Below are 14,013 nucleotides of genomic sequence, written 5' to 3'. Positions count from 1 at the left end.
ACATGAATTAAATGTTAAACATTTTTTTAAATCTATTAAAAATCCAATTATAATCAATCTGGATAAGTTAGGAAACCTCTGAGAGGAGTAGGACATTCTAATACCAAAAACAAAAGCAAAAACAAAGGGAGAATTTGACCATATAAAATTTACATTATCGTATTAAAGAAAAATCAAAATAAACTGGATAAAAAATGTATACCAATTATGAGAGCATAGGCTTAAATATTATTTTAATGAATGACACATATAAATGTAAACAAAGCAGAAAGGCTTCAGAGTATAAAAGGACAAAAATTTGGACAATAACTAAAGAGGAAATGCTACTAGTTAATAATTACAGACAAAGTGTTCAAACTCTAATAAACAAATCAATTCAAATGAAAAGAAAAAGAGAACATTTTTTACTTCCAAATAGCAAACATATTTTTAAAATTGTGTGACTACCTACTGGTGAGTAAAATAGCACTCATGCATCAATGAGAGATGTATATAAATATAGAGATATAGATAAATATAACTTTCCTCAATTATTCATAAAGACCCTTAAAATAGCTCAGATATTTCAGCTTAATGACTCTATTTTGGGGGAATTTATGCTAAGGAAATAATCCAAAGATTTACATACAAATGTATCAATTGTAGCATTAGTCATAAGATCAAAACTTTGGAAAAAAGTCTTCACATCCATCAGGAGGGTAAACTCACTATGGAATATTATGTCATTATTTTTAAATGATATTTTAAATGATAATATAACAATATGGAAATGCTTTATAATAGTAAATAAAAAGCAATATTTGTTTAATAAAAATATTAAAATATGTCTAACCTAATTGTTAATTAGGGAAATAAATATTCAAACAATGAGATATCACTATGCACCCATCTGACTGACTAAAATTAAATAGAATGAAAATACCAAATGTTGATAAGAACCCTCACACATGGCTTATGGGAGTGTAGACTGGTACAACACCTATCTGATACCATCTAATGACGCTGAAGATAAGCACACCCGATGACCCAGCAATTCCACTCATAGGTATAGAACCCCGTGAACACTGCCCATGAGCACCAGGGTACAAGAATGTACAAGAATACTCATGGCAGCAGTGTTTGGAATAGTCTGAAACTGTAAATGTCTGTCACTAGTAGTATTACTTGTACTGTGAGATAGAACACAATAAAATGAACAAACAAGAGCTAGACATCGCAACATAGATCATTTTCACAAACAGTGTTGAGTGAAAGAAGCAAGTCATGAAAGAATATGTGTTGATTATTACATTTATATAAAGTTGGAAAATAAGTGAAACTAAACTATCTTGTTTCGAGGTATATACAAGGGTGGTAAAACTATAAAGAAATTCAAGGACATGATTATCATAAAAGTCAGAATAATATTACCTCCAGCAGGATGGTGGAGTTGTGAGGTGGAAGGATAGATTGGACAGTAGAGGGCTTTTCCGGGTCAGGGAGTGTTTGATTTCTGGACCTGGGATGTGATTACATCAGTGATAGCTTTACAATATTTTTTAAGCTGCACATACATATTTTTATATATTATGTAATGCATGTTATATATTATGGGTTGAATTGTATTGCCTCCCTTCCCCCCAAAAGAAGATATGTTGAAGTCCTAATCCCCTGCAACTCAGCATGTGACCTTGTTTGGATATAGGGTTGTTGCAGCTGTAATTAGTTAAGATGAGTAGAGCAGGATGGGCCCCTAATGCAGTATGATTGGTGTCATAAGAAGGCAGCCATGTGAAGACACAGAGACCCAGAGAGAACCATGTGAAGATAGAGGCAGTCCTTGGAGTGATACATCTACAAGCCAAGGAACACCAAGGATTGATGGACATCACCAGAAGCTAGGGGGCAGGCATGAGACAGATTCTCCTTTAAAACCCTCAGAAGTAGCCACTGTCATCAACACTGTAATTTCACTACCAATCTCTAGAACCGTGAACAAATTCCTGTTGTTTGCGGTACTACTTTGCGGTACTTTGTTACGTCAGCTCTAGGAAACTAATACACTGCATTTTCACATTAAAAAAAATATTCTTTTAAGTTCCCAAGAACTTATGTTTATGGTCTCTAATTTCTTGAATGAATCACAAAATCTAAAATAGAAAAGTAGTCAAATCATCCTGCTTTATGTAGTCCCTGGAAAAGTTACACTCAAAGCCACACTTCAAATATAAAAATAAGGCTCTCCTATTCAGAAAAGGAAACTACGCAGTATATCTAGTTGTAGCAAGAGGTCAGGGATCCATTGTAAATGTCCAAATACATTAAAAAATAAAGGACGTGGTTACTTCCAAGTTGGCCTATAAAATTTTCATCCTGACCCTTTGATTCCCTTTCTTACTGGAAATTCTCCAGCATCTGAAGTGACCCTGCATTAGCTTCTGGGAAGACATTCTTATTCATCGCATTTCACTCCAGAGCAAAGAAGTGCTGACCTGAAGGGAGATGTGACCCAGAACTTCTCCAGGGCGGAATACTGATGAACACAGATGGCAGATTGTTGTGAGGGATGATTTTTACTTATAATTCTGCTTTCTGAAAGTTAGGAGCAGAGATAGGCTCCGAGTTTACAGAGCAATGTGCTTTCAGAAACCTCACTGAGGGGTGGCTTTTTTATGGCACCAAGTAAGCTTGTAGGAGTATTGCCTTTCTTAAATGTGTTCCATATGATCAGAGGGTGCCATAAAAAAGGGCATAAAGGAGCAACACACAGAGAACAGATTTTTTAAATTAACAAAATGCAACGTTATTTCTCTGTTACTTTCAAGTTTTCAAATATCCAAAGAGAGCAAAGTACAGAAAAAATTTTTTTAGGAAAATAATGACGTAGAATAGCACAATGGTGAGAGATTTTGAAGCCAGGCTGTCTGCTTTCAAACCTCTGTTCTATTGCTTCTTAGCTTGGTATATTTATTAGTCTAAAAACAATTTCTTCATCTGTAAAATTAGGGGAAAAATGCACCTCCTGCAAAGTGTTGCTAGGAAGATTCCATGAGGCAATATGTGAAAAGCATTTAGCTCAGAATGTTGTACATGGCAAGTGCTTAATAAATATTAGTTGCTGGCATAATAATAATAATGATAATAATAAAAGTATTTCCAGATTTATACTTGAAGTCACTATAAAAATTTCCAGTAGAATTGATCACAGAATAGGCCCCCTGGGGTCACTTAGCTCACCCCAATTAAACTGGGCTGAGAAGGAAAATTTCAGCTTCTCAAGTTGACCATTCTAGTACTTAACTTCCCTATCAAAAAATAAAATTCACTCAGTTTCCTGGTCTGTTAGTTAAGTGGGTTGGATTAAATAATTTCTAAGGAGATTTCCAAGCACTAATAATCTGTATTTCTAAACAGCATTTGTCAACCATAAATTGGACATGTTACATACAGTCTTTAATTGTCTTTCTTTTAATGAGTATTTTATTTTACTAGCTTCTATCCCTTTCCTTTCAAAATATGACCCTTAGTCTAGTTTGGTGGTCAAAGTGTTTTGTGTTTTTTGTTTTTGCCCCAGTTGTATTCCAAAGGAGCCTCACAGACTTCGGCAGATTAATATTGTCAGTGTTCAGTCAGAGGGCTGAGCAATTTCCATACCACTGAAGTTCCCTTGGACCAAACATTTAGGTTTAGTTCCCTTGAAAGAAAAGAAAAAGATGATTTTGAAGAAATCTCATCAAGAGACTGAAGACTTTTAAAGCCACATGTATGAACCTCAAAGATTGTGATATAAGCTTCATTTTTAATGATATTTGCTTGGTTATCGGAATCACTTTGTATTTCCAAATCCACCTAGGGGTAGGAACTATAACTCTTGACAGTGCTCCAGCCTCCCAGCCGAAATCGTTTGCTCTCAGGCCCATTCTCCCATCACCTCAGTACATTTGCTGGTTATCCAGGAGGTGGCGCTGTTGTTTCAAAGCAGTGGCTTCCATGGGGTCTAGAAATGGAACTTGGAAAACTGGGTGGTATACAGCGGAAGAGGTTGAAAGGGAAGCAGCGAGAAAAGGCCTGTTTAATGAACCTTGTGGAAAATGATAAAATATGTTTAAATAATTGTCTTCCTCATTCTCCCTTTCTAGGGGCGAACGTGAACATGAAGACCAACAACCAGGATGAGGAGACGCCTTTGCACACGGCTGCCCACTTCGGCCTCCCGGAGCTGGTGGCCTTCTACGTGGAGCACGGGGCCATAGTGGACAGTGTGAACGCCCACATGGAGACCCCACTGGCTATCGCAACCTACTGGGCCCTCCGCTTTAAAGAGCAGGAGTTCAGCAGGGAGCATCACCTCATCTGCCGCATGCTGTTGGACTACAAAGCCGAGGTCAACGCCCGGGATGACGACTTTAAAACTCCGCTCCACAAGGCAGCCTGGAACTGTGACCACGTGCTCATGCACATGATGCTGGAAGCTGGCGCAGAAGCCAATCTCATGGATATCAATGGCTGTGCTGCCATCCAGTATGTGCTGAAAGTCACCTCCGTGCGACCTGCCGCCCAGCCTGAGATCTGCTACCAGCTGCTGTTGAACCATGGGGCGGCTCGAATATACCCTCCACAATTCCACAAGGTGAGGCTGTGTCCTAGAGTGCCAAGTGGAGAACTGGGTCGTCAGCAGGGTAATGGGGACGCAAAGGGTGGCTTGGTCTGAAATCTCCAAGTAACTCAAGCTTGTTTGAGGCTTGAGTCTTTGGGCTGCCTCTGATTCACAATCTGACATTCCATTTACACATATAACCCTAGCTATCTCGTCCTAGTCCAGATTTGTTTGAAATCTGGGGCTGAGAGCAAAGAAGGAGAGCAAGATAGTAGATAATTTTCCATGTCTTGTGTGAACACCAGTGAACTGGTAGTGGCTTCCTGGGGGGACTGAGTGAAAAAGATCAGAAGGCCACTTTACGTCTGCAGGAGAGGTGAATGGTGTGGACACAGGCACCCTCTTGCCGTCTCTTAAGCAGAATGTCTGCTCTAAAGATGATTGAGCCTGCTCTGGAATTAGTTTGTAGACATGAAAGGGCCACTCGGTTTTCTAGTTTAATGAAAGCTAACATTTATTAAGAACTAATAGTCATATTTATTAGAATGAATTCTATTTATTAAGCACACTGTTATAAGCATTTTACACTTCTTAATTTAATTTACTTAATTCTGTAACGATCTGATAAGGTAAATAACATCATCATCCCTATTCTATAGAGGAGGAAACTGAGGCACAGAGTAGTTAAGTAATTTGTCTGACCTCACACAGAGGCAGTGCCAGTATTCAACCCTGGTTCATTTGGTGCTAGTGTTTAGCTTTATTGTATGACCCTGCACAGCCTTTATTTTAGACAGTATTTAATGATAATCTCTAATGGGCTAGCAGGGACCAGATATTACCAATACTGGCATGACTAAGACGTGGTAACTATCCTCAATTAGCTTAGGATCTAGTGAGAGAGACAAACACATAAAGAGATAACTTTAATATTCCATGGTAAATGACAAGGTAGAGGAATAAAGGGTTCTCTAGGCACATGGAAGAGAGAGAGTCTTGCATTAGGTTGATGACGGTCATGAATTTGGAAACCAAAATGCGTTTCACCTTAAATAAAGAAATCAAATGATAATTTACCTAGGATTTCACTCATTAAAAAAAATTAATTAACATGCAGTAGAGGAGTTTTATGTATAAACCAGCTAACTAATGTAGGGTCACAGAAAGCTAGTTGATAGAAGTTTTACTAAATTCGCAGCCAAGTTCTACCTCCTACCTTGGTAAAATGTCAGAGACTTGTCTGAAGTCCTGCAGTGTGAAGTTTAGTTGAAAGAAAAGTTCCACTAAAGAATTTAAGGGTAGTGCACTCAGAAAATTCCAGATAGACAACCCACAGAAAGTTCCAATGTAGACATGATGAGTTCAATGATTTATGTGATCTCAGTAAGGAATTTTCTCTTGATTGTCAGTGTTTTAATGGAAGATTAAGTAATTTTTTTCCTTAAAATTTTATGTAGTACTCATAATGTCCTGGAACTTTAATTTTATAGGAAATTTCAAAAGATTATGTTGATTAGGAATAGGATAACAAATAATAATGTTACAATAATGTCCTTTGTTGAGCTCTAAATAGGCTTATACATATTATTTAATTTTATTTTATAATAATCTCTGAGGTAGGCGCTGGCATTATCCTCATTTAAAAGGTGATAGAATTCAGATATTTTCCTAAAGTTACACAGAGTAAGTGGTCAAGCTCATTCATTCATTTATTTAACAAGTATTCACTGAGCACTACTTTGTGCAGGAACTGTTCTAGGAGTTAGAGATAGAGCAATGAACCAAACAAAGACCTTCATGGAAGACACTTTCTAGTGGGAGACAGGAAAAAAAACAAAACAACAAACTAATAAATACACTCTGATATGTTAAGTGCTATGGAGACAAGTAAAGCAAGATAAAGATAATAATAGAATGTGGGCTTTCTTTGGTGTTTATGTATGTGCTGTTTTACAAAGGCTGATTAGAGAAAACGAGGATGTGAAGGAGCAAGTCATGTGAATAGCTGGGGGTGGGCAGGGGTGGTGGTGGGGGGAGCATTCTAGATGTAAGGAAAACCAGGTTCAAAGGTCCTGAGGTAGGAGAGGACTAAACATGTCTGAGGAAGCCAGAGTGCCTGAAGTGGGGTGAGAAAGGAGGAGGAGAAGTCAGAGAAGCATGTGGGTGATTTGCAGACCATATATATGACCCTGTAGACTGTGCTGATATCCTTGGTTTTTTATTCTGAATGAGAGAGTAAGTCACTGAAGGATTTTGAGTGAGGGAAAAAAAGTCTGATTTATGTTCCAAAAAGTTCCCTTTGACCGCCTTTTGGAGAATAACTCTACGGGGGAGAGGGGCAAAGGTAGTACAGTTATCTAGATAAGAGATAAGGGTGGCTTAGACCCACAGTGGAAGTGGAGAAAGTAGTGAAAAGTGGTGAGATTTGGGGCAAGCTCTGAAAAGGGAGTCCATAGGTTTCCTGATGGATTATTTGTGACCTGTGAGAAGAAGAGAGGAATCAAGGATAACTTCGAGGATTTCTGCCCAGGGAATAGAAAGAATAAAGGAGCCATTTCTTTTTTTTTTTTTTTTTTGGCAGTACGCGGGCCTCTCACTGTTGTGGCCTCTCCCGTTGCGGAGCGCAGGCTCAGCGGCCATGGCTCACGGGCCCAGCCGCTCCGCGGCATGTGGGATCTTCCTAGACCGGGGCACGAACCCGAGTCTCCTGCATCGGCAGACAGACTCTCAACCACTACGCCACCAGGGAAGCCCAGGAGCCATTTCTTGAGAAAGTAACTGTGCAGGTGGAGCTGCTTTTGAAGAGAAGATCAGGGGTTCTGCTGTGCTTCAGATGCCTATTAGTCATCCAGGTGGAGATGTCAAGTAGGCAATTTGATATATAACCCTGGTGTTCAGGGAGAGGTCCTGGCCAGAGATACAAATTTGGGAGTCTTCATCGTGAATATGATGTATAAACCCATGAGGACAGATGAGGTCAACCAGAGCATGGGGCTAGAGAGAGAGAAAAGTGACCAGAGGACTGGGCTATGGGGCATTCCAACTAGAGTTTGGGTAGATGAAAAAGAATCAGTGAAGGAAACTGTAGAAAGTCCTTGAGCTAGGAGGAGAATCAAGATGGAATGTTTTCCTGGAATCCAAGGTAGAACATGAGGAAGGAAGATATGGAATCAGCTGGGTTGAATATAGGTGGCATTTCAAATAAGATAAGGGCTAAGAAGTTGCCATTGGACTAGGCAACATGGATTTTATTGGGGACCTCAACAAGAGTTATTTTGGTGGATCACTGGTGAGAAAAGGTTAATTAAAGTGGATTCAAAGGAAAAAGGGATAAAAGGAAGTGAAAACAGTGAGGGGTTTGAGGCATTTTCTTGTAATGCAAGAGTAGCTAGAAGGGAATGATGGCTGATATGTTTGTTGGCTGATGGGAGTGTTCTAGGAAGGGGAGAAAATTTGCTGCAGGTAATTATTGGAGCACCATCTTGAAGATGGGATCTAGTGCACAAATGGAGGTGTTGGTCTTAGTAACACAGGCAGTTCATCCATCATAGCAGGAGGGAAGGCAGGGCCTGTGTGCCCAGATGCAGGGATGTTGGTAGATATGTTAATAAGAGTTTATATAAGTACTCTTATGATTGCTTCTATTTTCTCAGTAAAGAATGAGAAGTGGTTGGAGAAGAGGTTTGAAGACTTAAGGGCAAAGGTGAAGGTGTGAGATGTTTACCTTGGGGAGCAAATGGACTTGGGAAATGTAATAGGATTGCTGGGTGGCTCAAGCCCATTAAAAGTTAATAGTCATATGTTTGATTCAGAATGTGGTCTGTCTGACTCCTGAACCTAAGCCCTTAGATTTAGCAGTTTCTGTTGTGTTTTATGACATTGCCCAGGAAATGTATTTAAACCTAAAGGATCACAACACAAGAAAAGACCTAAAGAGGTCATTTTGTTTAATTCTCAAGGCTCTAGGCAGAAATAGTGCTCTTGTATTTGCAAATCTCCATGAAGGCAGATTCTACAGCACTCCCTTCCTTGGATGTCTCTTTGATTTTGGAACACCGCACCCTCCCACCCCTGAGTCCCTCCCACTTTTTTTTTCTTTTCGGTAAATATTAGAAACTAATTCTCTGCTTCTTATTCCTGACCTGGAATAACTCATATGCATCCTATTAAATCCTTAAATCTCTGTATCAGTTTGTACCTAAGGCTTCTCTTTTTTCCCAAACCAAATTTTTTATTTCTCCCAAGTTTTTAGCTGTTACTTGTTTTGCCTCTGGATCTTGGTCAAGGTATATCTGAAAAGGTCGAGAATTAGGACAATGCTTAACCCTTATATTTTCTCTATAACTTTTGAGGAAAGACTGCTACCTAAATGGCCTGAAAAAATATTCATGAAATCTACTGTTGAAGGTAGTTGTTTGACCTCAGTTGTTAATTCTCACCTTCCTTGCAATTTTCTCATTGATCAGTAGGCTTTGGAATTTTAAAATACTTTTTCATGCTAAGGTTGGATCGAAGGAATATTTTCTTACTTGAACTGTTATACATATTTCAGCCTTAGAAATAAAATCAAATGGTTATATTCTATGAAAAATTAAGCAACTTTTATTTAAAGTACAGTGATCCGTAGCTTTTAGCTATGAATATCTACTGCTTAGTTTGCATCCATTTTCTGGATCATACACACTGGTATCTAGATTTGGCTAAAACAATAGATATTAACAATCTCTAGAGTGAGTATACAACCCAGCATTTTAAATTACATATGAAGGGCTTCCCTGGTGGCGCAGTGGTTGAGAGTCCGCCTGCCGATGCAGGGGACGCGGGTTCGTGCCCTGGTCTGGGGGGATCCCACATGCCGTGGAGCGCCTGGGCCCGTGAGCCATGGCCACTGGGCCTGCGCGTCCGGAGCCTGTGCTCCGCAACGGGAGAGGCCATGGCAGTGAGAGGCCTGCGTACCACAAAAAAAATAAAATAATAAAAAATAAAAATAAATTACATATGAAATGGTTCCTATTTAAAAATTTTACCTCTGCTTTTATCACTCATAACTCATTCATTCTAGACTTGCCATGCTATGCATGTCAAGAATAAAGAAGCATGGAATTTGGAGGGAGATGTCAAACAAATTTGGGTACTGCCACTCACCTAAGAGTGTGATTTTGAATAAATTACTTGCTTCTTGAGCCTAAATTTCCTTCCCTGTGAAATGGATATACTCTTATGCCTTGGCAATAATATGCAAACCAGGTCCTTCACTAGAAAGAAATTAATTACTCATAGCACACCACAAATATACTCAGAGCCCAGAGGATGGTGCCAAACATTTTCTTGCTCTTTCTGGAGTCACTGTCAGTCCTCACAAAGTGTCTCCCCCAATTCCTCACCCCAGCCTTCATCCTGCATCTATAAATATCTCTTCCTTGGACTACCTCCCACTTTTTTCTCTACCCACATCTCACTAGAGGGGTCATTCTTCATAGTGGGACTTCTAGGAGACAAACAATCGATCTCTTTCTAATACAGCTCACTTCATAATGCATAATTTTGTGTATATTTATGCTGTAAGGCTACCTTCCTTCCAGGGAAGAGGATAGAGACGGACAGAGGGCATGGATAATAATATCCTTCTCCTAAGGTTGTTTTGAGAATGAAACAAGATAATATTTAAGAAGTGTTTACCATGACTTCCCTGGCTGTCCAGTTGTTAAGACTTCACCTTCCAATACAGGGGGTGCGGATTCAATCCGTGGTTGGGGAGCTAAGATCCCACATGCCTCACGGCCAAAAAACCAAAACATAAAACAGAAGCAATATTGTAACAAATTCAATAAAGACTTTAAAAATGGTCCACATCAAAAAAATCTTTTAAAAAAAAAAGAAAGTGTTTATCATTTCTGGTCATGGCAACCTTTAAACAAAAGATGACTATAACTGTTATCATTACATATCTGTTGAGCAGTAGAATCTGTGCTCCTGGGCCTGGTTTACCCACAGGGGCCTTTCCAACCAGGAGAGACAATGTGTGAGAATGCCCAGAGATTAAATATTGAGTTTTACTCTGAAACCCCCTGGTGGTTGACTATGGATGAAACAGGTCTCTGCAAAAGTAAGTAAAAGACCCTCTCCCCATTCCCCTGTAAGAGCCACTTAAGGGTTTGGGCTGCTGCTATCCTCCCCAGGAGTGTGGCGCTGGTGGGGTGGAGCCACAGGTGACTCTGGACTGTGGAGGGTGAGCCTGGTCCTGGAGAATTGCTTCCTCCTGGCTCACAGGTGAAGGGAAGTGGCTCCTACAAGGCTCCGCATGGGGCTGCTGATCTGGAGAGCAGCAGTGGTCAAGCTAGGAGCACACCTGCCTCCCCTTCCGAAGACGTCCCCAAGGGTGTTCATCGTTTCTTCCTCGTCAGTTTTAGAGTCAACGTGGTCTTCACCAATCAGGAAGGATCTTTAAAGTTCCCAACCTCAAACAATTGCTTCTTCAAAGACATGCCCTCTGCCTGATTCCTAAAGATTTCTTTCACTTCCTTGCCAAACTTACTTGGCTAGACCTCTGGTATAATAGAATGAAAGCACTTCCTTCTGGGATTGGAGAGCACAAGCATTTGAAAACTTTACTTTTAGAAAGAAATCCTATCACCATGTTATCTGTGGAGCTGGGGAGTGTAACTGCATACAAGCACTGAACTAGGGACATTGCCTTCGTGAACCCCTGCAGCTTACTGTACATAAAGGATTGGTAGCTATTCTGGCCTCCCTGTGGCTCTGGGCAGCAGAACACCCCTCCCCTGGAGATGCAAGTTCTTGAGGTTTGTAGGACAATTATGATGAAAAACTGCATTGAAAGTGAAGTTAGTGCTTTTTAAAGAAGTGCCAGACTAGGGGCAATAGGCCTTTAAATGGATTTTCTGTTCTCCTGCAAGAAGTCTTGCAAATGTGAGGAAGGTCCCAGGTCCTGTTCACAAAGGCAGTTGTCTGAGAGATAACAGCGAGGAGGGGTAGGAACAGGGGCTTAGTAACCATGGATCTGAATTCTAGCTTGGCCATTTACTTGCTGTGTGATTTTGAAGTCCCTTAATCTCTCAGATCCAAGAGAAAATGAAGAGAAAAATATCAACTTTTCAGGATTGTCTGAGGAGTGAGTAAGACATGTAAATCACTGAGACTAGTAGGTGCTCAACAAAATCATTTCCTTTCCTCCTCCTCCCAAAATGTACTCTTGGCCCATTGTAGGAGTCTTTCCTACCAGCCTTACTTTGGTGGCTCTACTCTCCTGTAGAATAGTATACAATTACATGTTCCAGGGAACACTCTCTCCACAGTTACCATCTTCTTACTCAGTTCTGTTTTGCTCCTCTGAGCTCCTCTAGGTTGGCTGTATGCTAAAGAGATTTAAGATTCAGTTGGCTACTGGTGGATGGTTGGTACTTTAAACATTTTTGTTGCTACCCAATAGACTATATAACAGAACTGGCCTCCTTCCAAAGGAAAACTAAAGAAAAACTATTCAATTTACTATGCAGATGCTATAAAGTGACTTAGAACAGCTACTTCACAACCCGACTTTCCAATGAGAAAGTCATCTTTACACAAGTAAATGACTGACTCATTTATCCAGAAGATAAAGTGATTTGTTCTCTTGTGGATGGGGAATTCAGTTTCCTTATTTACAAGGAACAAGGTCAGAGCTGAAGATGCTGTCTTCCAAATACAAAGCAAATTTGTAGAGGGTGTATTTCACTGAAAGCTGATGTATAAATTACATAAGGGGAAAAAAAGAATTATAGGGTCTGCAATTGCTTTCCAAGGTACAAAAGGACATTTGATTTTTTTTTCTCTCAGCATAATTCAGAAGGAAGTGACACCCCAGGGAGCCAAGATTGGGTTTTCTTGTAGGGCAAGAAAGACATTTTTCTAGGGGAGGGAAAGGTATGTGAAAGTCTGGGGGAGGTAAAGATGATTTCTGCCGTTGAACAGTTCTGTATATGAAGCCCAAGGTATAAGCAGTCTCTTTGATCATTAAGTACCTTTCTGCACACAAATATCTCAATATAAAAGGGCAGAGGTAGCTTTAGATTTTTTCTGGTGAAGTGGCTTACAGGTGGCACTTGTACTGGAAGGGTGGCAGGGAGATTTATCTTGAATCTGTTTTCTAATTTATGTTTTTAGGGGTCAGATGCTGAGGGGAAGGGTCTTAAGGTCTCTCCAGTTGCCACCACTACCTTTTGTCCAATTGTTCTTCTAGGAAGGAAGAATAGAGACCCCAGAGACACACAGAAGGCAAAGGTCATTGAGCCTTTTCTGTTTCCCAGGTTTACAAGAAGAAGTAGAAGCTTCTGCCTTCTGGGTCCACCAGTCCTTCCTCATTTGATGGTCAAGGTTCCTGGGAGTCATCATAGAGTGATTATTTAGAGTTTGCTCTCTCTTAAGGGTTTCTTTTTGTTGTTGCCTGGTGAAATAATTGCTGAGGCCTGAAGACGGCATGATCAGCTGTCTTCGTTCTGGAAGCTAGGCGTGTCGGTTAAGAGAGCTGGGAGCGTCAGGCTAAAAGGAGCCTTTCCTGCTGTGAGAACCGCCTTCTGTCAGCAGAAAATTTGCTAGTCAGTGTCAGCAAAACCTAATGTGGCAGTGGGAGCTTTGGACTTTGTGCATCTAAAGACTGAAGGTTAAGAACTACTCAATTTTTTTTATCCTAATGAAAGGTTATCTCCAGGTGATATATGGGAGTGTGCCAGGTACAAATTGAAGCACCAGATGTGTGAAGTTGGGCTCCTGAACTATGAATGAATTATATTCCTGTATACATAACTTGGTTTGAACTGTTTCTGAATAGGGGCTGGGAATAGGGTTGCCAAACAAAATATAGATGCTCTATTGAATTTGAAATGCATCACTAATAAGTAATTTTTAGTATAAATATGTCCCATGCAATATTGGGGCCATATTTATACGAAAAATTATTTGTTGTCTGTCTGAAATTCGAATTTACCTGGTAACCTACATTATTATTATTTGCTAAACCTGGAAACCCTAGTTGAGAAGTAAATAATGTGTTACAGGAGGAGAGTAACTTTTAGCCACACCTCCTCTGTGTACAAGGTTTTGGCAGGAAGGGGGAGGTAAGGAATACCTAGGGACAGATTACCTGTATTGGGTAAGTGGGCAATGTGTCTCTAAACATAACCAGTGTGGTTTCCATAAAGAGTGAGTGTAGGGCTTCCCTGGTGGCGCAGTGGTTGAGAGTCCGCCTGCCGATGCAGGGGACTCGGGTTCGTGCCCCGGTCTGGGAGGATCCCACGTGCCGCGGAGCGGCTGGGCCCGTGAGCCATGGCCGCTGAGCCTACGCGTCCAGAGCCTGTGCTCCGCAAGCGGGAGAGGCCACAACAGTGAGAGGGCTGTGTACCGCAAAAAAAAAAAAAAAAAAAAAAAAAAAAGGGGGGGGG

General features: G+C 40.4%; 1 protein-coding gene across 1 annotated transcript in view; it reads left to right on the top strand.

Moving 5' to 3' along the window:
- The window catches only part of ASB4 (ankyrin repeat and SOCS box containing 4), a 64,124-nt gene that overhangs the window by 41,272 nt on the left and 8,839 nt on the right, over window positions 1-14,013 (top strand). Inside the window, exon 3 of the mRNA XM_024767041.1 lies at window positions 4,119-4,609. Coding sequence (XP_024622809.1) covers window positions 4,119-4,609 — 491 coding nt within the window. The remainder of the gene's footprint in view (window positions 1-4,118; window positions 4,610-14,013) is intronic.

Source organism: Neophocaena asiaeorientalis, unplaced genomic scaffold (genome assembly GCF_003031525.2).
Source record: "Neophocaena asiaeorientalis asiaeorientalis breed wild unplaced genomic scaffold, Neophocaena_asiaeorientalis_V1.1 scaffold70, whole genome shotgun sequence".
NCBI classification, from domain to species: domain Eukaryota; kingdom Metazoa; phylum Chordata; class Mammalia; order Artiodactyla; family Phocoenidae; genus Neophocaena; species Neophocaena asiaeorientalis.
This window is presented reverse-complemented; position numbering and strand designations above follow the sequence as displayed.